General features: G+C 44.1%; 1 protein-coding gene across 8 annotated transcripts in view; it reads right to left on the bottom strand.

Moving 5' to 3' along the window:
* Nucleotides 1-24,490, bottom strand: part of LOC127583604 (palmitoyl-protein thioesterase ABHD10, mitochondrial-like) — a 55,164-nt gene extending 30,674 nt beyond the window's left edge. The window contains exons 1-8 of one of the 8 annotated variants that reach the window (XR_007958278.1): nucleotides 24,397-24,490; nucleotides 22,225-22,293; nucleotides 19,966-20,076; nucleotides 18,365-18,541; nucleotides 11,373-11,484; nucleotides 8,729-8,866; nucleotides 3,705-4,074; nucleotides 1,986-2,704 (exon numbers count right to left, since the gene is read on the bottom strand). Coding sequence is in view for 1 of the 8 variants with exons in the window: in XM_052039732.1 (XP_051895692.1) it covers nucleotides 3,727-4,074; nucleotides 8,729-8,866; nucleotides 11,373-11,484; nucleotides 18,365-18,537 (771 nt within the window). In the remaining 7 variants the exon portion in view is untranslated. Of the gene's footprint in view, nucleotides 1-1,220; nucleotides 4,075-8,728; nucleotides 8,867-11,372; nucleotides 11,485-18,364; nucleotides 18,542-19,965; nucleotides 20,077-22,224; nucleotides 22,294-22,648; nucleotides 22,675-24,396 lie in introns of those variants that run through there. The other 7 variants (XR_007958274.1, XR_007958277.1, XR_007958275.1 and 4 more) reach the window with 7 other exon arrangements.
* Nucleotides 24,491-27,838: the final 3,348 nt, after the last annotated feature.

The following is a 27,838-nucleotide window of genomic DNA, read 5'->3' on the forward strand; positions in this document are numbered from 1 at the left end:
ATCAATAGTAATAAAGTGTAAAATGCAACAAAAACTAACCATCTCTTATGTAAAAATACTTCTCCATATGTTCAGGCACAAATTATGGCCATCATTAATGAAATATCTGTAACTTTAGTGTAATATTAACACAAGCAATTAAGTAGGTCACATCTATTGCATAGAGTCAGTCACGTGCAATTTCCTAGGAACCAACTGAAGCACATCAGCTTCAGTGTATCTGTGTAGATTTGCCATAGAATTCTTTGCAAACATGTTCAGCATCCCAGTTCAAATCAACCACTTAATGATTCATACAATGGAGAGCCAATGTTGTTATAAATACCACCGGCTTTGTAAAAAAAAATGATTCTTTCGCCATGAAGCAAGTCTACCATGCAATGTGATACCAGGGAGCATAAATGATTCCATAGAACCACAATACAGGCCCTTCGGCCCACCATGTTGTGCTGACGTTTAAACCACACCTAAGACTATCTAACCCCTTCCTCCCACATATCCCATTTTTAAATTCCTCCATATGCTTATCTAACGAACTTGACCAACGTATCTGCCTCCACCACCCCCAGACAGCGCAGCAGCGCATTCCATGCACCAACCACTCTGCGTGGAAAACCTCCCTCTGATATCTCCCTTGAACTTCCCACCCATTACTTTAAAGCCACACCCTCTTGTATTCAGCATTGGTGCACTGGGAAAGAGGCGCTGGCTGTCTATCTATTCCTCTTAATATTTTGTATACCTCTATCATGTCTCCCCTCATTCTCCTCCTTGCCAAAGAGTAAAGCCCTAGCTCCCTTAGTCTCTCCTCATAATCTATATTCTCCAATCCAGGCAGCATCCTGCTAAATCTCCTCTGCACCCTTTCCAATGCTTCCGCATCCCTCCTATAATGAGGCGACCAGAACTGGACACAGTACTCCAAGTGTAGTCTACCAGAGTTTTGTAGAGCTGTATCATTACCTCGTGGCTCTTAAACTCAATCCCACGACTTATTCCATTCTCCTAATTACCTTTCTGTCCTCTGTCTCCTACACTGTTCCAAATCCAACAAGCCTGAGGAACTGCACCTCACCTTTTGAATGAACGTATTATAGCCTCAGGACTCGACACAAAGTTCAACAATTGCAGATAGCTATTCCTGCTTACACCCAACTTCAGCTTCTTTACATCCCATTTCCATTGACTTTTGTCATTATCTTCTGTGGTCTTTCAACATATCCTCACATTTGTTTGCTCCAACTTGGAAGTGGTTTATAGTTGACTTTAGGTCTGATGAATAGTCATCAACTTGAAATAAAAACACCTTTTCTCTCTCCACTGATGCTAACTTGAGTATTTCCAACATTTTATTTCAGATTTTGCTTTATGCATTTTTCAATTCCCAAATGGATATCAGTATCTTCAATTTTCTAAGGCTCCTCCTAAATAAACAACCTAACCATCTAGAATGTCACATCACTACCAGCAAGAATCACTCCAGATTATAGTCACCACCCTGATATGGCAATCCCTTCATCGTCCTGTAACCACTGACTCAAATAGCACTGTGGAAGTACTTTCACCGCAAGGCTGCACTGGTTCAATGCCACCTTCTCAAGGGTAGTTATGGATAGATAGCAAATACTGGCCTTGCCAAATGCTATGAACAGATAAAATAGAATTAGCTTGAATGCCAGATTAGAAAGGAGAAATATTCCCAACTGTTCTGCAGGAACATTCAACTGCCAAGAGAAAATTCACCCTTACATTTTATTAAATTTGTCACAGAGTTTCATATACACACACAGTAAGCTTTTTAAAATATTACGGGATACATTTTAATTTTCACCAGTTTGGTAACCATCTCATGGATCACAATCCCCCTCCCAATTTCATGAAAGTTTGATAAAAATGGATTATCAGGATGTATAAAGGGCTTGCCAGATTATCACGAAGACAGAAGACTGCAGATGATGGAATCTGGAGCAACACACAAAACTCACCAGATGCAGATCGGTGAGACCAGACGCACATTGGGTGACTACTACGCCGGGCACCTTCGCTCCATCCGCCAGGATCTCCCAGTTGCTAGCCATTTTAATTCTCCTTCCCATTCCCACACCGACACGTCTGTCCTCAGCCTCCTCCACTGCCAAGTTGAGGCTAAATGCAAATTAAAGGATAAGCACCTCATATTCCACCGGGGTAGTCTCCAACCTGGTGGCATGAACACTGAATTCTCCAGGTTCCGGTTTCTGCTCCCCCTCTGTCCCTTTCCTCTCACTCCTGATCCACCCGAACCCCATCACCATGTCTCTTTCCTCTCCCCATCTGCCCATCACCCTCACACTCTCCCACTGGTTCCCCTCCCCACCTCCCTCCCTCCGTCCATTTATTCCAGGCTCCACCTTCCTCTCCTATCAGATTCCATCATCTTCAGCCCTTTGTCACTTCCACCCGTCACCTCCCAGCTTCTGGCGCCATTCCTACTATCCCCCCTCCCTCATTTGCCTATCACCCCCTCCTCACCTGGATCCACCTATCACTTGTCAGCTCTTGCTCCACCTCTTCCCTCACCTCTTTATACTGACCATCTCCCCTCTTTCAGTCCAGATGAAGGGTCTCGACCCGAAACGTCAACTGTCCATTTCCCTCCATGGATGCGACCTGACCCGCTGAGTTCCTCCAGTGCTTTGTGTGTTGCCAGATCATCGAACAGAGGCTGAAGACAGAAATTCAGTCCAAGGGTTAACACAAATGCCATTTGAACCTCTCAGAACTCCAAACCCACACAGCTAATTTTTTTTTCAGTGTGCTTACTTATTTTGAACAGAAAAGTAGGAAATGATTAATGATTCTCCGTTTCCTCAAGTAAAGCCTCAAATTGTCCAGCAACTCATTGCAATGAATTAAAACAAATGGCAGAGATAAAATGACAGTGGTATCCAGGGATCGGAGACCGATATAGTATTGAGAAAGCTCCATTAAATGACCTCCGGTTCCCCCAAAACACTTTATGACCAATTAAGTATTTTTGAAGTGTAGTTCCTTTTACCACACTGGAGAGAACTGCCTCTTAGCTCAGGGCCTCTTCTAAAGCACACCAATAGAGGAATTTTAAGAACCTTGTAAATATTATGTCCCTTTTCCAATTTGTTCAAGGAAGCTGTTTTTTTTTTAAACTGAGAAGTAAATAAATGGTAAAACTTCTTTATGCAAGAATTGACTGAAAGTTATTCAAAGTTCTAGGCTGTAGCAGGGCTTTCATTTCTAGCATTTTGCTTAATCCAGGGCCATTCCTTCCATTTTGGTGACTGGTGGGTTACTTTATTCTCTCTTACAATGCGTGGTTACTCACTAGTTACTGGAGCAAGGCAGTTAACATTAACTACCAATAGCTTTCTCATATTTTCTAACGGCATAGAAGGAAACCATTCGGCCCTTCAAGTCCATGCCAGCTCTCAGAGCAATCCTATCAATCACATTCCCTGTATTTCCTTATTTCCCTGTAACCAGTTTTCTCTTACATGCTCATCAACTCCACCCCAGTTCTCCCCAATCCACTGAGACTCGGGGTCATTTACAGTAGCCAACTAACCTACCAGCACATCCTTGGGGTGTGGGAGGAAACTGGAGCATGTAAGGGGAATCGGCACTGTCACATGGAGAACAAGCAAACTCCGCACAAATAGGACCCGAGGCCAGGACTGAACCCGGCTCACCGGAGTGCCAAGGCAGGGCTAGTCACTTCTGATCTTTTTTTGTTAACTTCTTCATAAGGTCGTCAATGACGGTGACAAGCAGCTTCAAGTCATCAGGCTGCGACAGTCGGTGGTCACCGTTCTTCCGGAGGATGATGTCGACATCGTCACTCTCCAGCTGTTCCGCGACCCTGACGGAGTTCTGCCATGGGACCACGTCGTCCTTCATTCCATGCAGGAGCCGCATTGGACACGAGATCGGGATGCTGCTCTGTAGCAAACAGTGCTCTTCTGCCTCCTTTACAAAGGCATACTTCATGGTGTAGTCACCAGTGGCACTGTACTTGGAGGATATCTTGTACTGGCCCTTCACCTCAGCCTCTTTCCTCAACTGAAGAGCAAACAATAAAGCAAAGAGCACAGGCACAAGTTAGATGCATGTATAACAACCTCAGGGAAGTTCTCTTTCATTAATTTTTCAGGATCTGGCCATTTCTCGCAAGCCCAACATTTACAGCTGATCCTTGGATGTCCTTGAGAAGCTGGTGATAGACTTGCTTGAAACACTGCACCCCTTTTTTGCAAAGGTACTGCCATAATGACATCACGATCTACCTTGTTGTGACCTTGCACCCTATTGCACTGCACTTTACTCTGTACTGTTATTGTTTTTACCTGTACTACATCAATGCACTCTGTACTACCTCAATGCGCTCTGTACTAACCCAATGCAAATACACTGTGTAATGAATTGATCTGTACGATCGGTATGCAAGACAAGTTTTTCACTGTACCTCAGTACAAGTGACAATAATAAACCAATACCAATAATGCTGTCATAGAGGAGGTTGTGGGATTTAAATCCACCAGCAATGAAGGTCTGGCGATATATTTTCACGTAAGGGTGGCAGGTGACTTGGATTGGGCACCTGCACGATATGGTCTTATGTACCTGCTGCCCTGGTTCTGTTTGGTGGTGGAGCTTTGGATGACAAGTTCAGCTTTAAGAATAGGTCAACTGGATTGAGATTCTTTTCTTTAGAACAGAGTCGACTGATTTTTATAAAATTGCAAGGCAAAAACAGGGCAAAAAGGGCAAACCCATCCACCTTAATTGAACATCAATAAAAGGCAGCATGGAGACAAGGAAATTAAAGGGTTTCCAAGGGAAACACTCTCTCTCAAAAGCGGGTGGGGACTGGGGATTTTCTAAGAGGCAGGTGGAGGCTGAAACAATCATCACATTAAAGAAGTAATTGGATAGGCGCATGGAAAGATGTAACTTACAAGGTTACAAAGTGAGTGTGGGGAAGTATAATGAGACTGATATTCCACCAGGTATATTGGGTTTTCCAACTTCAGGTAGCCTGCACTCCCTTCTGCCTCGTTCTGGTCCACCCACCCTCCCAGTCCCTCACCCCCGTCACACAGTTTTGTTCTGCTCCCCCACCTGCATATCAATCACACAAACTATACCTACTGAGTCTCCTAACCACTCTCACAACTGGTTCTATCTGCCCACCTCCCCCCCACCCCCCCTCATCTGGTTCCGCTTATCACCTCCCTGTCTTATCAGATTCTAACATCTGCAGCCCTTTGCTGTCTCCGTTTACCACCTTCCAGTCTCTATCTCCACCTCCACCCTCCTCTCCCCCACCTTTTTGGTGCTCTCTCCTTATCTGTCTCTACCCATCAACCACTAGTTGCCGTCTCCCATCTCCACCTGTCTCCCTCGTGAGTCCCTCTGCTCTTCATAGCCCTCCTCCCCTGGTTCCACCTGTCATCTGCCAGTCCCTGCCTCGCCCCTCCCCTCCCTCTCACCTATTTATACTGGCCATCTCCCCTCTACACCCTTAGTCCTGATGCTAGGTCTCGACCTGAAGCATCAACTATCCCCTTGCCTCCACTGACGCTGCCTGAGCTGCCAAGTTCCTCCAGCAGTTTGTTTTTCTCTCCAGATTACAGCACCTGCAATCTCTCGTGTCTCCAATGAGGTTGGAAAGCCATTTTTATTTTGCTTGGCCTGTATATTACAGGATGAATTGCCCCCATCTGTGCTGCAAATTCCAAGTGTTTGCTGACAGATTCCATCCATCTCCTTCACCTCACATGCTTCCACCACTTAAAAAAGGCCAAGGTGGGATTCAAGTCATTACTAAGTACTTTGATCAGCTCAGCCACTGGAATCCAGAGCTTTCAAACTCACAGCTCTCTGACACCTTACGAACAGGCAGGTCTGTTAACTTCGCTACAAAAATGAGGCAGTACAAGTCCAAAACTAAAATGAACAACTATCCAGGAAATCTTTAAAATTAAGGGCCATCCTACAAATACATTACTTCCCCTTTAATTCTCATTCCCTTTGCACAGGTGCTTCTGCACATACAGTGATGATGGTGAGTGTATTGGTTTATTATTGTCACATGTATCGAGATACAATGAAAAGCTTTTATCTTGTGTGCCATCCAGGCAGATCATGCCATACATAATTACATTGAGGAAGTAAAAATAAAACAGAATGCAGAATATAGTGTTGCACTTACAGAGAAAGTGCTGTGCAGGTAGACAAATAAGGTGCAAGAGACAGGATGAGGTAGATTGGGAAATCAAGAGTTCATCTTTAACATATGAGAGGTCTGCTCAAGAGTCAACAGTGGGATAGAAGCTGTCCTTGAGTCTGGTGGTTTATGCTCTCTGGCTTTTATGTCTTACGAGGATAAGTTGAGCGAATTAGGGCTTTTCTCTTTGGAGAGAAGGAGGATGAGAGGTGACTTGATAGAGGTGTACAAGATGATAAGAGGCATAGATCGAGTGGACAGTCAGAGACATTTTCCCCAGGATGACAGTGGCTAACATGAGGGGACATAATTTTAATGTGATTGGAGGAATATATAAGGGGGATGTCAGGGGCAAGTTTTTTTTTTACACACAGAGAGTGGTGGGTGCGTGGAATGCATTGCCGGCAGAGGTTGTGGGAGCAGATACATTAGGGACATTTAAGAGACTCTTAGATAGACATGAATGATAGAGAATGGAGGGCTATGTGGAAGGGAAGGGTTAGATAGATCTTAGAGCAGAATAAAATGTCGGCACAACATTGTGGGCCGAAGGGCCTGTACTGTGCTGTACTATGTTCTATCTTCTGCTTGATGAGAGAAGGGAGAAGAGAGAATGACCAGGGTGGGAGGGGTCCTTGATAATTTTGGCTATTTTTCCAAAGCAATGGGAAGTGTAGACAGAATCAATGGAGGGGAGGTTCGTTTGTGTGACGGACTGGGCTGCGTTCACACCTCTGCAATTTCTTACAGTCTTGAGCAGAGCAGTTGCTGTGCCAAGCTGTGATGCATCCAGACAGATGTGACACCAAGCCCTTGTAACTTTGGATATGAAAGGCTTACCCAAGTGCAAAAATGCCTTTTCCCCTTCAGGGAAGTAAAAGGAAAATGTGATGTGGTTTGGTCTTAATTGAAAATTTAAGACTGAATTTAAAATAAACATGTTATTGTTACACTAAAAGTAATATGATTTAATAGGTATTGATGAAAAGTGCCAAACAGCCCACCTTACATAACACATGCCCTGTAGCGCTGACGCCATAGATGGAATGTCTTTATACAAATCAGTCCTGGTAAATAAGCGGGTTGCTATGACATGTTATACTTTTAAAGTGTGTAATGTAAAGAATTTACTAAAACTGTATGTTTGGAGAAGGTGTCAAGGAAATGGGTACACCACACTGACAGTCTGTACTTTGGGTATGTAATTATGCAAACCAAATAGAAATGATATAAAATCAGTATCTTTAAAGAGAAAAGATATGGATGTAGAAATTTATTAGTGCTCAGGGAAGGTGTGCTAGAAGACAGTTTTACAGTACACCTACAACTGCTTTGATTGTGGGACTGATAAAAGAAAATATTTATCAATTTACTCACAGGATGTATACGACATGAACTCAACATTTACTGCCCATCTCCATTTGATCCTGAACTGAGGCACAACCAGTAAGGGAAGTGGATGTCATAGAGAGAGACAGCACAGAAACAGGCCCTTCAGCCCACCGAGTCCATGCCGACCATCAACCACCCATTTACACTGATCCCATTTTATTCCCCCCCCCCCCACATTGCCATCAACTCCCCCCAGATTCTACCCCTCACCCACACATTCGGGGGACAATTTACAGTGGCCAATTAGCCCACCAACCCCGCATGTCGTTGGGATTTCCTACCCTGAAAATCATTCTCAACCAAACAGGTCTGCACAACGATTTGGTTGTTTCATGACTACAATCACTGAAACTAGCTTTCTTTTGCAAGTTTAATTACTTGACTTTAAGTTACCGGGTGTCATAGTGGGATTTGAACTCACGACTGCTGTTTAGGGAAGCTAGCCCTGAAGCTTAATCACCATGCTGCTGTACCCCAGCAGTACTCACGATCCACGGTATCAGTCATTATTAAGTATTCGTTACACACTTTCTTTCATCCAATGCAGAGATTGCAAAGAAAAGCACCAGGAATGTCAGGGCAGAGATGGAACCAGGATGTCACAAGGGGAGGGGAAAATAGATGGATCAGGGCTTTGGCAGGGAATTAAATCAAGCAGTTGAGAATGGGAGAGGTGGGATCAATAGGAGAGGAGAGATCCGCAAGATAGCCGAAGAAAAGAGAGGTCCCCAAGAGAGTGTAGCACTGGTTAAAAACAAGACATGCACCTGAATTTCTAGACCACAGTGTTTTGAGCATGCACTCTTCAAAAGGTCCAAAGTTTCAGATTCTGTGAAATTTCCAATGCAAAAAGGAAGAAAAACATGAAAAAAATTATAAAGGTTCTTCTACATTTTGTCTTAGAATGTCCCAAAGCACTTTACAATGATGCATTTTGGAAGCGTGGTCACTGTTACAACTGAATTACAGAGAGGCGAGTGATAACGACCAGGGAATCTGCCTTTCAGATTTGTCCCTCAATCCACACGTGCAGTGTTCTGCAGGACTCAAATCTCCCTTTTTGTTCATGTAAGTATTAAATGCAGATTCTCTTACCTCTGGGGGGAGCTGTCTTAAAGCAGATACAAAGTAATCAGCAGCAGTTGCTATGCCGACCATTCCGGCCACTTTCTCCGGTCTGGCAAGTGACACCAGTAACATAAGCCATCCTCCCATGCTGGAGCCCACGAGAATCTGAAGTGTTGGAAGCAGAAGAGAGCCAACTGAGGCAGAAAACATACTTTTTTTCAAAACAAACTTCGTACCAGAAATGTTAAAGAATCAGTGAAAAGTGTAGTTATGGACATTTTCTCTGTATCACGCACACCCTCCCCACCAAATACAAATGTTGTTGAGGGAAGTGCGAAAGATCAAACAATCCAACAAATGTTACATCACCAACTCTGCATAGAGTCATACAGCATGGAAGTAGGCCCTTCGGCCCAACTGGTCCATGCTGACTGAGATTCCCACCTATGTAAGATTATAGATTTCTTTATTAGTCACATGTACATCAAAACACACAGTGAAATGCATCTTTGCATAGTGTTCTGGGGGCAGCCCGCAAGTGTCGCCACGCTTCCGCCGCCAGCATGGCATGCCCACAACTTCCTAACTCGTACATCTTTGGAATGTGGGAGCACCCAGAGGAAACCCACGCAGTCACAGGGAGAATGTACAAACTCCTTACAGATAGTGGCCTGAATCGAACCCGGGTCGCTGGCGCTGTAAAACATTACGCTAACCACTACACCATCATGCCTGCCCAAGCTAGTCCCATTTGCCCGCACTTGGCCCATATCCCTCTAAACCTTTCCTACCCATGTATCTGTCCAAGTGACCTTTAAACTGCATATTCTAACATACTACAGATAGCTCTTCATCTAAAGAATTGTTCTTACATTGCACCTTTCATGAAAACGAAATTAATAGGTGGACACATTGTCGTAAGATAGGGCACATGCAGCCAGTTCATATAAAGCAAGCTCCCGTGTGATACCAGATAATACAGTTTAATAGAGACACAGGAGACTGCAGATGCTAGAATCTGGAGCAACACAGAATCTGCTGGAGGAACTCAGTGGGTTGAGCAGCATCCGTGGGGGGAAAAGGAATTGTCAATTTTCCAGGTCGAAACCCTGCATCATTTTTGGAGTTTAATTCTCCAGCTAAAGGCCTATCTTAACCATGCACAGCTGAACTCCTTCAGAGATACCAGTATAAAGGCATCATTTGCTATTTATGCAGTAATAGGATTGATGCAGGGTTTCAACCTGAAACATACACAATTCTTTTCCCTCCCCACAGATGCTGCTTGGCCCACTGAGTTCCTCCAGCAGATTGTTTGGTGACTGAGTAATATTGGCTCCATGCCCCAGGAAGAGTTCCTCTGCTCTCCTTCAAAAGAGACGTGGACAGGGCCTTGATCTCACCTGAACGATGGCACTGCCCAAAGTAAACACTGTCTCCACAGCACCGCAGTGACAGTCTCAATGTTTGTGTTCAAGTTTCAGGGGGTGTTAAGAATTCTCGTCACAAATGCTTGACTGAAAGCTACCAAAATCCATCTTTATACGTGTATTAGAGACACCAGGGACTGCAGATGCTGGAATCTGGAGCAACAAACAATCTGCTGGAGGAACTCATCAGCTCAACCCACTGTTTGTTGCTCTATATACATATACTATCCTATTTTGTTTTGTATCCCACCCATTATTACCCCAAGATGTTTTAATTTACAAAAAGGCTCTACATAAATGCAAGTGGATATCAGATATGAAGGAGAAAACTTGAGTATTAATTGAAAGCACGCACGGTAGCTTTATAGCACCAGCGACCCGGGTTCAAATCAAATTTATCTTATCTTACCTAAAGCTATGTGATGAAACATGAAAGAGAACATCCAAAGTTGGTAACTTAAGATGTTCTGGTGTCTTGCAGCCTTCTCTGAACATTTTATTTTACTCATTCACTGGGTGTGGGCAAAGCCAACATTTATTGTTCAGCCTAAATTGCCCATGAAGTGAACTCAAAACTTTTAACTCCTGTCTCTGGCTTCTGTTATTGGTAATAGACCTGCGACCTTGAAGCTTCTGTTTTGTATGTAGAACACACACTAGTGCGTTTCTCGCACACTAACCATTGGAGAGCACTGGCAAATAAGAGATAAATCTTCATAGAAGCATTGTGCATGTATTCAAAGCATTTCCCAGTATTGTTGAGAAAAACAGTGACGGCTATCTCAAGCAAGATGGCTCAGTGTTACTTTTCTCTCTGGCCTGTCACATTTGATGAGTGGTTACTTACATTATAAACACAAGATCCTTCCACTTAGAAAATTAAGTCCAGCATTTCTGTGAAACCTTAGCATCACCTGCTGCTCAGGTCAACAATTCACAGGGGTAATATCCCTTTAAGGATTACAAATTGCATGCCTGCTCCACTGATATATAGGGAAGGGATTTCTATAAAATAATTGACACAGAAGCCCATCAGGCTGAGGCCTATGCCAATTCATCTCACCCAACTCTCTTGATTACAAGCTCTGAACATTTTTCCCTTTTACATATTTAACCAATTAGCTTTTGAAAGATGCTAATAGATTATTCTCAATTAACATAGGGAAAAGGAAGTTCGTTACAGCTCAGTGAATAAAGCAAGTTAATAAAACAGCTATAACAAATGGGTTCCCAATACTGACCTGAGGTCCTGTGGTAAGATTATCCAAGACCGTTAGCACATCATTCTTCCAATCCCCTAATAAGCAATCCTCAAAATTTCCTTCTGAGCTGCCACAGCCGGTGTAATCAAACCTGAAAAGCACCCAATATGCCAAGTAAATTATTAGAAGTTATATTTTTGTTGAATCATCACAGAGTTAAACAACACAGAAGCAGACCCTTCAGCCCAACTGGTCCATGCCGACCAAGATGCCCCATCAAAGCTCGTCCCATTTGTCAGCGTTTGGCCCATAACCTTAAAAACCTTTCCAATCCATGTACCGGTCCAACTGTCTTTTAAAAGTTATTATTGTACCTGCCTCAACCACTTCCTCTGGCAGCTGATTCCACATAGATACCACCCTTTGTTTAAAAAAAGTTGCCCCTCAAGTTCCGATTAGATCTTTCCCCTCTCATCTTAAACCCCTCGAGTTCCTGATTCCCCAACTCAATCTTAGACCAAAGTTGAACTTGATCTATATCCTCTACAATTTAAACCAAAAGCATGAACTTTCTATATTTAAAATGTGCAAAAAGGCTACAAAGCAGCTGTAAACTAATAATGGATTTCATTAGTTGACATCAAAGTTACAACCAGCAGGTGGCCTGGTGGCTCTATTGCATCCAATTCAGTGGGAAGTACTGGATTCCTTCTATCTTCATTAGAGCTAATCTTCAGATAGATCAGAGACCTTTCGTTTGGCAATGCCCATTGTCACTGCTTGTAAATGCAACACTGCATTTAATCTTAGCTGGACAGATAAATCAAACCCCTATGTTATTTTTCTCCCCCAGACTAAAAATGCTTGGCCATGTTATTATAAATGATGTTGAGTTTGGAATTCAAGATCTAAAATGGATTCCATCTGGCACTTTAAAAATAATCTAAAATTGTCAGTGGCATTTCTATCATACAGGCAAAAAACTCTTTCACTTGGGTGTAAATTTGATTGTATACTTAAACTAATATTAGGATCACAGGATCTGAAATTAATGAATTGTTGAACAAACAAAATGTCCATACAACATTCATTATGACTTTCTCTATAATATACCTGGTACAAACTTAGAATATAACAAATAGCACCATTATTGTCATACACAAAAGTATTGCTACTTTGACCATGTTCAACTAACAGCCATTCCTTCCAAAGGAGCTAAAAGTTATTAAAAAGGATTTTTCTGATATTGACAATTCTGCTTTGCTTAGATTTAAAAATTTGCCAAGACAAAACATAGCAATCTAAACCTTTGGAGATGAAAGATAGTCCACACTCCCCGTCACACACTAATACACACACATACTTCTCTTTTCCAATCAACAGGAGATACAGGGCAGCCTACCATATACTTTGCACAATGATCCATGATTAATATCGCTCAAGAATTCCAAAAACATTTTATTGTAAGACATCAGTTTAGGTTGTGAGGAAATTACAGTGTTGCCTATACTATGAAGACAGACCTAAAATAATTCATGAGAAAAAGATATTGCAAGACTAATTTTAACAATAACAATATTAAGTTTAATTAACCTCTTGTGAACCACTGAATGATCTTTGTTTCACTTTTTTATAAAATTATGGCTCACAAACAGTACAGAACTTTTAAACATAGTCACAGTTAAGGGAAAGGTAGCGGCCATTTTATGAACAGAAAGCTCCGAAAAACAGTAAAGTGATAGCGGTTAGATAATTGACTTTGTTTAGAAATGTTGAGTGAAAGATAAATATTGCACAGGACAGTGATTCCATGTAGTAGTACAACCTGAGAACGCCTGAGGAAGTTTGATTTACTGTCTGATCCAAAGGACAGTGCAGTATTCCTCTAACAATACACTGGAAAGCCAGCCTTGAATCTTGTGCACCATCCTACATCCTCAGACTATACACACGTGATGGCCCCCAAACTAGTAATCAATGTTTACCAATTAAGAAAATATGCATACATGGGTGAGGAGGTGGAGGACGGATGCCCAATTTATAGCTGTACACTTATTTGGTCCCATGGAAATTATAGCAAACAATTATAGCAAATTACTGCTGAATATGGATAGTCTGGTAGCTTGCAGATGTGGGGTTTTTTGCATCGTTTTTAAAAAGAGCACACAAACTACATGTATTGAACTCGCTGGCTTCCATCTGCAGCTCAAGGCAGTGAATTACTGGCACTACATGAAACATTGTGCATGTCCCTCCCTGTAATTAGCAGGTTTACCTTCCTGGTGTGTGCTGTGTTATGCCCAGGATTGGGATGGCCCTGTCACAATGGGACAGAACATCCTTTTGCCCATTTTCACACACAGGAAAAGTAGCAATTCATAATTAGTGAGAAAGAACAGGCAGGCTCTCATTTTTCACAGAAAACAAAAATATCTGTTCCTTCACGGCTTTCAGCATCTCTCACTAGCCATTACATAATGAAGATTAAATGTTGACTGGTAGAGCAGTGCACAGGGAAGCCTCTCCCACTCATCACCACCTCATCCCCTGGGTCTGATTTGTTGTACACAGATGTTTCAAATTTATTTGGCAGACTTTGAACACTGCATGTGCATTTCATAACATTTCCCTATGAAATCTACTCTCTGGTAATAACCTCATAGATGCAGATATAGGGTGTAATATAATTTTCATAACCCTTTATTAGAGGTAAATGCCTTTTGCATTACCGAATACTTAAAGTAACATGCAAAATGTGAAGTGCGCTAGTCTTAGCTACTCTTTCTAACCACCCATGCATTATCCTGTGTAAACAAATATAAGCCTTGGGTTAGGAGCAGCAAACTCAACTTCAAATGAGAAGTTCAAAGCTTCAAGCCCCATTCCACAAATTTAAACATCTAATCCAGGCTAAAAATTTAGCTGTTGGAAGGTGTCATCTTGTTCGTGAGAACTTAAAATCAGTCTCTGACCGCATTCCATTCACTGAACATAGACAATCTCCTCAAAAGAGAAGGAGGGAGGTCTCCAACACTGCCTGGCCAACACTTAACCATCAAGCACTAATTATTGCTTGTGGCTGACTATGGGATCTTGCAGTGCACAAATTGGCAACGTGTGGCTACAGTGACCACATTTCAGAAACACTTAATTGGCTGTGAAGTGCACTGAACCGTCTCTAGACCTCAAAAAGGCACTATATAAATTCAACAACAGGATCACCAGAGTTTTCGACCACAGCAGATACCAAGTGAGAGTTCGGGATCTCAAAACACTGGGTGCTTTCTGGAGGGCTGTGATTATAGTGAAATCACAAATGTGTTATGAACACATAAGGGCAATAGAAATAGCAGGGAGGCCATTTAGCCACTCAATGCCTGCTCCATCATTCAACGAGATCATGGCTGATTTTTTACCTCAGGACCATTTTCCTGGACTAACCCTACATTCCTTGATTTCTTTAAAATACTAAAATCGATCAAGCTGTCTTGAATATTTGCAGTGAGTGACTGAACTCCCACTGCCACCTTGGGTAGAGAATTCCAAAATTTAATTGCCTCCTGAAGAAATGTCTTCTTATCTCTGTCCTGACAAATCAATCCCTTATTTTGAGATTGTGATCGCTGGTTCTACACACCCCAGCTAGCAGAAACATCCCTGCACCACCTGGTCAAGCCCTGAAAATAATTTTGTATGTTTCAGACACCTCTGAACATAAATGCCTTGCAATCTTTCATCATTTAAAAATTGCTCTATTTTTCCTGCACAAAAGTGATTAATTGGCTCCCTTTATAAAAATGCTTTAAATCTGATATTAACACTAATTCACAGAGTAAATTTCACTCTAAATGTTCATATCTTCAACAGGATATTTATGGATCAAAGATACCTGCTGTAAATGCCAAGTAACACATTCCAAGTAGATTTAATTCAGAGGTCAATAATAAAAATAGTACATCTCCAACAATTATAATCAAAAATGATTTTTAATTTAAGCGTGAAGCATTTTGGATTTTAGGTCAGTAAGACTGAATGTGTCTGATCTCTACTTATTAGCCAATTTTATTCGCAAGATTGGTCATTTTAATTAACTGAGTTGGATATTGGAACATCTGAATGTCAAATGTTACAGGACAGTTAATTGAAGTGACTGTATCAAGCCATTTACTTCCTTCCACGCTGTAAATTTCCAACAATTAGATTTTTTTTAATCCAATCTTGTTATTCATTTCTCATGAAGACCTCTTTCTGTCTCACAGACCCATATACAGTACAACAGCATGAATAATTCAGGCAGATGAGTGCAAATCCCACTAGAGCCGCTGAAGAATTTAAATTCACTTAATTAAATAAAAGCTGGAGCTGGAAAAACACCAATTTCAATAATGTGACCGTGAAACTACTGGATTGTCATTACAAAACTAAAATTTGATTCACTAACGACCTTCAGGAAAGGAAGTCTAACTTCCTTACCCAGCTGATTCTACATCTGACTCCAGACCAACAACAACACAACAATTATACACGCTCTTGGTGCAACTACACACTCCGAGCATTGTGTGCACTTCTGGTCTCCTTACCCGAGAAAGAATTTACAATAAATCCCTCATAACCCAGCCCACTCATGGTGTTGGTGGTTCCACACTGGCAGACTTTCCAGAGTACTGGAGATTACTCCCAGTAATACACCAACATACTTCAAATTCACTTGCTTTTTTCAAAAAATTATAGATATTATATAGCGGTATAATAGATTTTCTAAAGAACCCAGAGAGTTTAAAGAGACTGTGGGGAAATGGGGCCCTGTAAAGTTTAAGGGGAACATGAGAAGCAAGGGACAGGGAGCCGGATGCCAAATCATTGGATTTCCAACAATGGGATAGCAGATTAGCGGAGATTTTCTGTAGAGGGAATGCAACAAAGATTTGCCAGACTAATTTCCGAGGTGGCAGATACCAAGATAGACCACACTTGGAATACTGTGCCCAGTTCTGGTCGTCTCATTATAGGAAGGGTGTGGAAGCGTTGGAAAGGGTGCAGAGGAGATTTACCAGGATGCTGCCTGGTTTGGAGAGTATGGATTATGAGGAGAGACTAAGGGAGCTAGGGCTTTACTCTTTGGAGAGAAGGAGAATGAGGGGAGACATGATAGAGGTGTACAAAATATTAAGAGGGATAGACAGACAGCCAGCGCCTCTTTCCTGGGCACCAATGCTCAATACAAGAGGGCATGGCTTTAAAGTAATGGGTGGGAAGTTCAAGGGAGATATCAGAGGAAGGTTTTTCACCCAAAGAGTGGTTGGCGCATGGAATGCGCTGCCTGGGGTAGTGATGGAGGCAGGTACGTTGGTCGAGTTCAAGAGATTGTCAGATAAGCATATGGAGGAATTTAAAATAGCGGGATATGTGGGAGGAAGAGGTTAGATAGTATTAGGTGTGGTTTAAAGGTCAGCACAACATGGTGGGCCGAAGGGCCTGTATTGTGCTATGGTTCTATGGCAGGACTATCATATGAGATTAGGTCGACTAGATCTGCGATTCACTGCTGTTTCGAAGAATGAGAGGACAACATACTGAATTCTGATAGGGCTCAACAGGACGGATACAGGGAGGATGATTCCAGGTCTAGAACCAGGAGTCAGCATTTCAGGATACAGGGCACGATATTTCAGGCTGAGATGAGAAGAAATGTTTTTCACTCAGAGGGTGCTGTACCTGTGGAATTCACTATCATAAAAGGTGGTGGAGGTCAAGTTGCTGACTATTAATAATATTTCGAGACACAAAAGGCAAGAGAGAGAGTATGGTATTGAGACAGAGGATCTGCCAAGATCGTATTGACTGACAGGGCAGCAGTAAAAGGCTGAATGGCCTATTTTTTCTACTAAAAGCAAAATAATGCAGATGATGGAAATCTGAAATAAAAACAGAAAATGGCAGAAATGTTCCACATCAAGCAATTCAGCAGAGAGAGGGAAAACAGTCTTAATGTTTCAGGTGAGGGAACATCATCAAGCTGAAACATGGCTCCACTTCCTCTCTCTGTGATGTTCTCTGACCTGATGAGCACTCATGGCACTTTATCCCACAACAATGTGATGGACTATTAACTGCGGATTGAGCCACATGGGCAATAAGTGGTGACCTCACCCACAGCCGTGTATGAATTTAGACAAGGTATACACTGCTGAAGATCATTCAGCCATCCCTCTGTGTTAGGGATTGTTATGAAGAGCTGTGCATTCCTTTGTGTGTATTGGCTACACTATGACTAGCTGCATTCAAGAAATTTAAGGCTGAGACTTTTTACTTTCCTGCAGTAATGTCTTAATTCTTCAACTTCATTGATCTAATTAAGTCACGTAAATTGAAACTGAGGTAGTTTACATTCTCAGTGGGATCTGCACTAGTTGACTAATACTCCCAGTGGGATTTATTTTCTTATAATTCTTATTGTCTGATCATTACAGTGAATTAATAACTACAGATGAAGGAGGCCATTCAGTTCCAGGTGAGCTCCTGGACTGGGTTCATTGGCTTGGTGTCCTGGTAAATGCCAATCCCTCCAAAAATGTCACTAGTTTATTGGCTCATTGAGCCATTGCTATTTATAGTTTTCTGCAGGAAAATCGGCTGCCACACTTCCTTAACTGCAACAACACTTCTAAAATAATACAACAGCTGCAAAGTATATTGGAACTCCCTAAGGGTTACAAAGGGTGGAGAATTTTCTCTGAGATTTTACCCCTTCTTAACCTCAGAATTTTCTCTGGTTTGGTCTGTCACCTCTCCCAGGAGATGGCAAGACTGCTGCATTGTGGGAGGGGAAGGAGGTTGAAAAGATATCCAGTTAAGGCAATCTGGCCATATTAAATGTAGGGCCAGCTTATTGGACCTACCCACCATCTCTGTATGCTCATAGCCTTTCATAAAAACCTACCTGACGGTTTTAGGATTTACTAGCACATTCAAAGCACTCATTCCAAGTAGCAATCTTTGTGTAAAGCACATCTGGAACGTTGAGGCACTACCTGATGAAGGAATGGCCTGCTGAACAGCAAAACGCTTCCAAAGCCAAGGCTTTCTCCCCATTCATGTTGGAATTGTATCCCGAAAGGAACACAACTCCAGGGTTTTGCGCGGAGATCCTACGGTAGGCCAGACGAGGAGAGAATAACCTTGATAGAAACTGAATGGAAGACATGGCTCTGCAACAAGAAAGAAAGAAAACCAGGGAGTTAACTATTCCCAAAAATAGGGAAACTACCTCCGGCTTAGTGACACAGCTGCTAACTTCCAGTTTCAGTGAAATGGGTTTGATCCTGACCTCTGATGCTGTCAGTGTGGAGTTTGCATGTTCTCCCTGTGAGCATGAGTTTACTCTGGGTGCTCCAGCATCCTCCCACTTCCCAAAGGCGTGTGGCTCAGTAGGTTAATTGGTCACTGTACGTAGGTAGGTGAGTGATAGAATCTGGGGGAATTGTTGAGAATGTGGGAGAATAAAATGGATTCAGTATAGGATCAGTTTAATTGGATGCTTAATGGTCGGTGTGACCTCGAGGGGCCTGCTTCCATGTTGTGTGATGCTATGACATTTGTTTTAGTTACAATGGGCAATTCTAAACCATGGTTCTATTATCATCAGCAAGAAAATGTCTGGTTTGGTCTGTCACCTCTTCCAGCAGACTACAAGTGGTGTGGGAGAGGCAGGAGGTTGAAAAGGTATCCAGTCACGACAATTCAGCTATATTAACTGTAGGACAGGCTTATTCTCATCAGCAGGAAAAGCATATCATTAGCTGTAAAGCACACCCCCATATCCTGATGGCCAGCATATCTTCGTTCATACTCTCTGATATGGCCTCGAATTTGCATTATTTGGAATTGGTTTAGTTGGCACCGGAAGCGTGACGACACTTGCGGGCTGCCCCCAGAACACTCTACGTAAAAGATGCATTTCACTATGTGTTTCAATGTACATGTGACTAATAAAGATATCTTATCTCTTATTTTACAGTGAAAAACGTTTCTGTGCCATCCAGGCAGATCATACCATACATCACAACACGGTTACAGTTACAGAGAAAGTACAGTGCAGGTAGACAAATAAAGTGCAAGGACCACAACAAGGTAGATTGGGAGAACAAGGGTTCATCTTTGCACAGTGAACTTCAAGTGAATTGAGAAGCAACCATCATACAAGTGTGTGTGTGCAAACCCATCCGTACCGGGCTAGGAATGAGCCTTCCAGATGCCGCAGCCACCAGATGTGTTAATTTAGAACTGCTGGTGCCACAGCTTGCATTCACATAGATTTTCTTTTTTTTTAAATTATATACTTCATTTTATTAAATTATACACAAACATTCCACTGTGAGATTCGGGCAACATAGTTCCAAACCATTCTTTTCTGATCATATGCTGTGCAATCCCATAATTTACAAAATTAAAAAGATAGGCTGCTGTTAATGTTTACATTTCACATCAATCCCTTACAGCCCCGAGACAGATAATTTGCAGTCTACCAGTGTGGACTGGATTCAGATACAGGTCGTGAGGTGAAAGGCCATCAAGTCCCAACTTTGGGTGATTTGATACATAAAAACTGAATGATGCTGCAAAACTAAATTACCTGCTTTTTCTTTTAAATCAAATGATACGCTCCAAATTAAGTCTTAAAGAGCTTGTACACTAAATGTCAAATTAATTCAAAACAGCAGACAACTCAGATTCTTGCGATGAACTGAAAAAAATACACAAAATGACTGTGTTATGATCCAGTTATATTTTCAAATCTGAAAATATAAGAGTAAATGGATGTCAAAATAAGGTTCATGCTCCTCAAATATCCACAGTGCAAGCACAATAGTTCAAACAGGTGGCTTTGTCGTATGAATAACCAGCATTTTCTTATATCAACTCAAGACTAGCAGTTTGGTATCTTCACAGTAAACATATTGAATTGTGATCTCCAAATTACTGGTAAAAATTGGAATCACTTGCAATACAGAGTAAGACTTACTAAGTGACCAGTGATTGCATTTATAAGACAAATTAAATGATCAACTATATAAATTTATGTATTCTATGAAGATTAATGGCATTGACTGAGGCCACTCAAGTCAACACGTTTGTAGCACTTAAGAGTTTTCCATTCTAATCCCATTTCCCAGCTGTCATTCCATACACTTACAGCACATCCAGTGCTCATCCAAGTATGCTTTGAATACACTGAGGACTTTTGCATTAACCACATGCTCAGACAGTGAGCTCCAGACTCCATACCATCCTACAAGGCAAAGTATCTTCAGTTCCACTAATACAACTATTAATGAATTTAAATCGACAGTTCTTAGTTATCAAACTCTCTGCTAAGAAAACACAACCCTCCTAATGTAATACACCTCTCCAGAAAAAAAAGCTAGCCTTTCTAAATCTTTCCTCACCGATGAATCACGTCCTGACAACACCCTGGTAAATCTAATCTGAACCCTCAGTAGTGCCCTTCTCCCACACTTCCTCTGCTACCCTTCCCATTTTAATGTTCACATCTTTCTTGTAATATGATTACCAGAATCACACTCAGTTAGTCCAGCTGCAGCTAAATTGTACTTCTCATAATGGGACAGAGGTGTTGTTCTACCACTACCTGTCCCGAACCATCTGCATTGTTTACACTGGAGCATGTCCTCTTCCAATATTCAACAGTAGACCCCAATCCCAATAAAAGGCAAAAAGCAGCAGATGCTGGAAATCTGAAACAAAACCAGAAAATGCAGGGAACATTCAGCAGATCTGGCAGCATCTGTGGAAAGAGAAACAGTTAATGCTTCAGTTCTGATGACGGATCTTCAATGATAACTCAGTTTCTCTTTCCACTAAGACAAAAGAGACTGCAGATGCTGGAATCTGGAGCAACACACAAAAAGCTGGAAAAACTCAGCGGGTCAGCCAGCATCTACGGAGGAAAATGGATAGTTGATGTTTTGGGTTGAGACCCTTCACCTGGACTTGACCTGAAATGGTGATTGTCCATTTCCCTCCCTAGATATTATCTAACCCGCTGAGTTCCTCCAGCTTTTTGTGCGTTGCTCTCTTATCCACTGATCCTGCCTGACCTGCTGAGTGCTTTCAGCATTTTATGTTTATTTTGTTCAAATAAATCCATAGAATAGGGGTCACAGCCTGTAACCGTCACTGTGAGTGGCATTGTTAAAGACACTCATATTACCACAGCACCCATCAAATCCCATACAGGACACTTCCATCCAGTAAAGCACTTTCGAAGTGTATTCACCCATATAACATAAAAAAGGCAATTTCCAATGTTCACAGAGCAATAGTGTGAAAAATGACCAGAGAATCTGCTGTTATTAGTGATGGTAAACAAGGCACAACTTAAAGTTATTAAACTGGCTGTAACGCAGTCAATGATGCTTGGAGGTGTGGATAAAATGCAGATCATAACTCAATCCCTAGCCACATCCCCACACAACACTCCCCGTACCATCACCTCCCTCCAACTTCTACATCACAAAACCTTCTTAAACCCCTCCCCTCACACCCAGCCCCCCTGCATTCCTCCATAGTCCCCCACATCCACCCAACCCCTCTCCTCTCCATCCCACCCCATCCACCTGACCACCACCCTCCACGTCATTGGATCCCTCCCCTTCTCCCCATCCACCAAACCCCTCTCCCCAACTTCCCATCCACCCAAACCCTCTCCCATCCTCCCCTTCCTGTCCACATTCCTCCCCCTCCCTCCTGCTATCCACCCTTCTCTTCCTCCCTCCTGCTATCCACCCTCCTCCCTGTCGTCCCGAAATTAATTTTCCCCTTCTGTCCGCTGTAAGTAACACAGTGCCACGAGGTCAATTCGAACAAATACCTTTATTAGCAGTGCACCACTAGGAAAATTCTCTTCAGCACTCACTAAGAGTTGCTTCCCGAGTTCTCCCTGCACAAAGGGCAGACAGACATTTATACAGGAATTGTCACGCACATCCCATGCAAACGGCGCCGCGAGTTTCAGTCAAGCTATAGAGATCCCGAGACAGCTATCACACCTCTTGTCTTAGTATATTTGAGTTATAATCAAGGCATTCAAAGGCAGGTATCACCCTTCATTGTTCAGACCAAGCCTTCACCTCGATGTTAATTACACCCAATATCGCCACCGTCTGATATATCGGAATGGTCTGTTACCCGAAACAAAGGCAACTAACATAGTTAACATTCCAACCTAACTAGTGGGTCAGCAGCTTGCTAGTCCTTGCTAGAGAAATATAAATGCATATATATATTTTGTTTACCAGTTATAGGTATGGTTGCAATTCTTAACCCTTCACTTCCTCATCCCCTCCCCTCCTCCTGTCCATCCTCTCCCCTCCCCTCCCCTCCTCCACCCTCCCCCTCAACTCTCCCCTCCTCCCCGTCAACCCTCCCCCCCTACCCTATCCCCTCCATCCCCTCCTCCCATCCCTCTCCCCTCCTCCCCATCCCCTACAGTCCACCACCCTATCCTCCTCCCCATCCGCCTCTGCTCCTCCCCATCCCCCTCCCCTATTCCCTTCCCCATTCCACTCCTCCATTCCCCTCCCCAACCCCCATTTCCTCCTCCCCCCATTCTGCCTCCCCTATTCCCCCATCCCCCTCCCCTATTCCCCCATCCCCTTCTCTCATTACTCCCCTCCCCTTCCCCATTTTCCCCCTATTCCCCCATCCCCCTCCCCTCCCTCCCCCTCCCCCCTCCTCCCCCCCTCCCCCCTCCTCCCCCCTCCCCCCCTCCTCCTCCCCCCTCCTCCTCCCCCCTCCCCCCCTCTCCCTCCCCCCTCCTCCCCCCCTCTCCCTCCCCCCTCCTCCCCCCTCCTCCTCCCCTCCTCCTCCCCCCCTCCTCCCTCTCCCTCCTCCCTCCCCCCTCCCCCCCTCCTCCTCCCCCCCCCTCTCCCTCCCCCCCTCCTCCTCCCCCCTCCCCCCTCCTCCCCCTCCCCCCCCTCCCCCCTCCTCCCCCTCCCCCCTCCTCCCCCTTCCTCCCCCCTCCCTCCTCCCCCCCTCCCCCCCCCCTCCCCCCCCCTCCCCCCTCCTCCCCCCTCCCCCCTCCCTCCTCCCCCCCTCCCCCCCCCTCCCCCCCTCCTCCCCTCCTCCTCCCTCCCCCTCCCCCCTCCCTCCCTCCCCCCCTCCCTCCTCCCTCCCCCCCTCCCTCCTCCCTCCCCCCCTCCCTCCCTCCTCCCTCCCCCCCTCCCTCCTCCCTCCCCCCCTCCCTCCTCCCTCCCCCCCTCCCTCCTCCCTCCCCCCCTCCCTCCTCCCTCCCCCTCCCCCCCCTCCCCCCCTCCCCCCCCTCCTCCCTCCCCCCCTCCCTCCCTCCCTCCTCCCTCCCTCCCTCCCTCCCTCCCTCCCTCCTCCCCCCCTCCCTCCCTCCTCCCCCCCTCCCTCCCTCCCTCCCTCCCCCCTCCCTCCCTCCCTCCCTCCCTCCTCCCCCCCCTCCTCCCTCCTCCCCCCCTCCCTCCCTCCCCCCCCTCCCTCCCCCCTCCCCCCCTCCCTCCCCCCCCCCCTCCCTCCCCCCTCCCCCCCTCCCTCCCCCCCTCCCTCCTCCCCTCCTCCCCTCCTCCCCCTCCCTCCCCCCTTCCTCCCCCTCCCCCCTCCCCCTCCCCCCCCCCTCCTCCCTTCCTCCCTCCTCCGGCACTCCCTCCTCCCTTCCTCCCTCCTCCGGCACTCCCTCCTCCCTTCCTCCCTCCTCCGGCACTCCCTCCTCCCTTCCTCCCTCCTCCCTCCTCCTCCTCCCCCTCCCTCCTCCTCCTCCCTTCCTCCCCCTCCCTCCTCCTCCTCCTCCCTTCCTCCCCTCTTCCCCATTCTCCCTCCCTTTCTCCCCACCCCCAGTCCACCCGAACTCCCTCCCAACCAACCTACTCTCCCCTCCCCCCCCCCCAACGAGCCCGAGCCCGGGCCCGGGCCCGCCGTCGGGAGGAGGGGGGGAGAGGAACCGTCCCCCCCCCCATCCGCCCCGGGCCCGCCGTCGGGAGAGGGAGCGGGGGGGGGGGGGGGGGGGGGGAACCGGTCTCACCGCGGGAATCGAACGCTTCACCAGCGCTGCAGCACCTCCGGGAAGTCAAGAGGGACAAACCACCGGGGCGTTCTCCCGGGCTCAGCCCGTCCCCTTTCTCTCCGGACTCTGCTCTCTCTCTCTCTCTGCTTTGTTCTCCCCACATAAACCAGCTATTCCACTAATTCTGTATGAAAAATTAAAAAAAATTTAATGGGTTCAGTACGCAAATTGTTCCTTAATCATTTCGACAAAATATCGAAATAAGATATTTATTCATTGGTGTTAATTTCTAACATTAACATACTTGTATGAATAGTAGAACTTGTCTGTCTGGCATTATCCCAATTAAGGAAAATACATCAGTATAATTTTTTGAATGGTACTTAATATCTAATTAGGCACGTAGTCTCTATAAATGTCTTAATTTATTATAAATTATAATAAACATAATATAATTTGAAATCAGATCTCCGCTCTGTGACAACATTGTACCACGTGAGCCAACCTGGGTTTCCAAAATATTGTGAAATTGGCTGAAAGGTCTAGAACACTGGGATCGCAGTTTCCACCAAAAAAAATGCAATAAATTCTCATCTACACGGGACCTAACACTGCTACCACTTTGTGCTGGTTTAATGCACACTCCAGGCAGCAGTAACACACACAATGGCTGGAGAGAACTGGTGAGAGCACCAAGGTTTGCTCAGACATTGGAAAGCTGGTTTAAGAACATGAAAACTAGGAGAAAGAGTAGCCCAACCCCTCACCCCCCTCCCTTCAGGTCTCCTCAAGATCATCGCTTTCCAGAATTATTCTCATATCCCTTGATCTCTTAATGTTCAGAAGTCTATTGATCTCTGTGTTGAATGAACACAAACACCGAGAGTCCACAGTCCTCTGAAGAAGAGAATCCCAAAGTTTCACATCTCCATGTTTCTTCACATCTCAGTCCTAAATGCTCAGCGTCTTATTCTGAAACTATGCCCCATGGTCCTAGACTCCTCAGTCAGGGGAAAGATCCTCTCTGCATCTAGCCTGAAGCCCTTTAAGAATATTGTAAATTTCAGAGTCATGGTGAAATACAGCACAGAACCAGGACCTTCAGATCACCGAGTTTGTGCCAACCATCAACCACCCGTTTACATTAATCCTACATGCTCATCTACTCCCCCAGATTAGGGGCAATTTACAATGGTCAGCTAACCTACCAGGTCACAGGTCTTTGGGATGTGGGAGGAAACTGCAGCACCCACACAGTCACAGGGAAAATGTGAAAATTCCACGCAGACAACACCCGGGATTGAACCTGGGTCCCAGATATTGTCCATATCCCCTTGAACCCTCTTTACATCACCCTTCAGGTTCACAATCTCACCTGATGAAATATCTCAGTCTCTCAGCCACGTTGTTGATATAGATTGTGAAACGCTAGGACCCAAGTATCATCTCTGCCATGGCCTGCCGACCTGAGAGGGATCCGTATATTCCAATCTTTGCTTCCAGTACATTGCTCCCAAATACATGTGCTCTCACCCTGTTAGACAACGTCCTATGAGGGACCTTATTGAAAGCCTTCTGGAAATCTAAATATACCACATCCATTCATTCCTCCTTATCTATTCTACTCATCAAATCCTCAAAGAACTCCAACAGATTAGTCAAATATAATTTTTCCTTCATAAATCCCCATTGACTCTGCTCAATCCTATTATGCTTTTCAAGATGTTCTGCAATTACAACCTTCATTATAAAGGTTCCCTCCCCTTTGACATTAAGCTAACAGGTTGACAGTTCCCTGTTTTCTCCCCCCTCTCCTTCCTTAAATAGTGGGGTCACCCAATGATTACAGAACAATTGCAGAATCTACAGAACTTTGGAAGTTGATAACTTGAGCATCCAGTACCTCTAAGGCTACCTCTTCCAAAACTCTGGGATGTAAATCAATGGGTCATAGAACATAGAACGTAGAACAGTACAGCACAATACAGACCCTTCGGCCCACAATGTTGTGCCGACCTTTAAACCTCACCTAAGACTATCTAACCCCCTCCTCCCACATATCCCTCTATTTTAAATTCCTCCATATGCTTATCTAGTAATCTCTTCAGTTTGACCAATGTTCCTGCCTCCACCATCGCCCCAGGCAGCGCATTCCATGCCCCAACCACTCACTGGGTAAAAAACCTTCCTCTGATATCTCCCTTGAACTTCCCACCAATTACTTTAAAGCCATGCCCTCTTGTATTGAGCATTGGTGCCCTGGGAAAGAGGTGCTGGCTGCCCACTCTATCTATTCCTCTTAATATTTTGTACACCTCTATCATGTCTCTTCTCATCCTCCTTCTCTCCAAAGAGTAAAGCCCTAGCTCCCTTAGTCTCTCCTCATAATGCATGCTCTTTAAACCAGGCAGCATCCTGGTAAATCTCCTCTGCACCCTTTCCAATGCTTCCACATCCTTCCTATAATGAGGTGACCAGAACTGGACACAGTAGTCTAAGTGTGGTCTAACCAGAGTTTTACAGAGCTGCATCATTACCTCGCGGCTCTTAAACTCGATCCCTCAACTTATGAAAGCTAAGGGTCCTTGGCATTTACCAGCTTTCAGCCTCACCAACTCCTCTTGAACTCTTTCTTCACTAATACTTAGTTCCTTCAGTTCCTTCAGTTCCTCATTCTCAGTAGGTTCTCAGTGAGTCTTCTTCAGTGAATGCAGATGCAAAGTAATTGTTTAATTCCTCTGCCATTTCCTTATTCCCCAATGTAAATTCTTCTGTCTCAGTAAGGTATTCACATTTGCCCTTGCTAGTCTTTTCCTCTTTATGCACCTATAAAAGTTCTCACAATCAGTTTTCACCAGTGTAGTCTCTCATAGTCTATCTTTCTTTATCACTATCTTGGTCTTCCAATGCTGAGTTCTAAAATGCTTCCAATCCTCAGCACCACTGCTATTTCTGGCAACTTTATATTTAATATCTTTAATTTCTCTGGTCAGCCATGAATGAATCACTTTTCCTTTTGGGGTTTTGTGCCTTAATTTTTTTTTGCAATTTGTGCATTATTTCTTTAAATGCTAACCATTGGCTGTTCACCTTTCAATGTACAATCAACAATAGTCAACTCTCCTCCCATACCTTCAAAGTTTCCTTTATTTTGATTTAAAACCCCAGCTTTTTATTGAATTACATCACTTTCAACTCAATGTCAAGTTCAATCATATTATTGTCATTCTTTCCCGGAGATCCTTTGATTACAAGATTATCGATTAACGCTGATCAGTTAACAGTGGAAAACAAAGTGATTTTCTCACTTTTCCCAGTTCTGATGGAAGGACTCAGACCTGAAATATTGACTGTTTCTCCTTCCACAGATACTGCCTGATCTGCTGAGTGTTTCCAGCATTTTCTGTTTTCATTTCTGATTTCTAGCATCTACAGTTTTTTTGATTTTCATTATCAATTA

The sequence above is a fragment of the Pristis pectinata genome, chromosome 27, assembly GCF_009764475.1.
Source record: "Pristis pectinata isolate sPriPec2 chromosome 27, sPriPec2.1.pri, whole genome shotgun sequence".
Classification (NCBI taxonomy): domain Eukaryota; kingdom Metazoa; phylum Chordata; class Chondrichthyes; order Rhinopristiformes; family Pristidae; genus Pristis; species Pristis pectinata.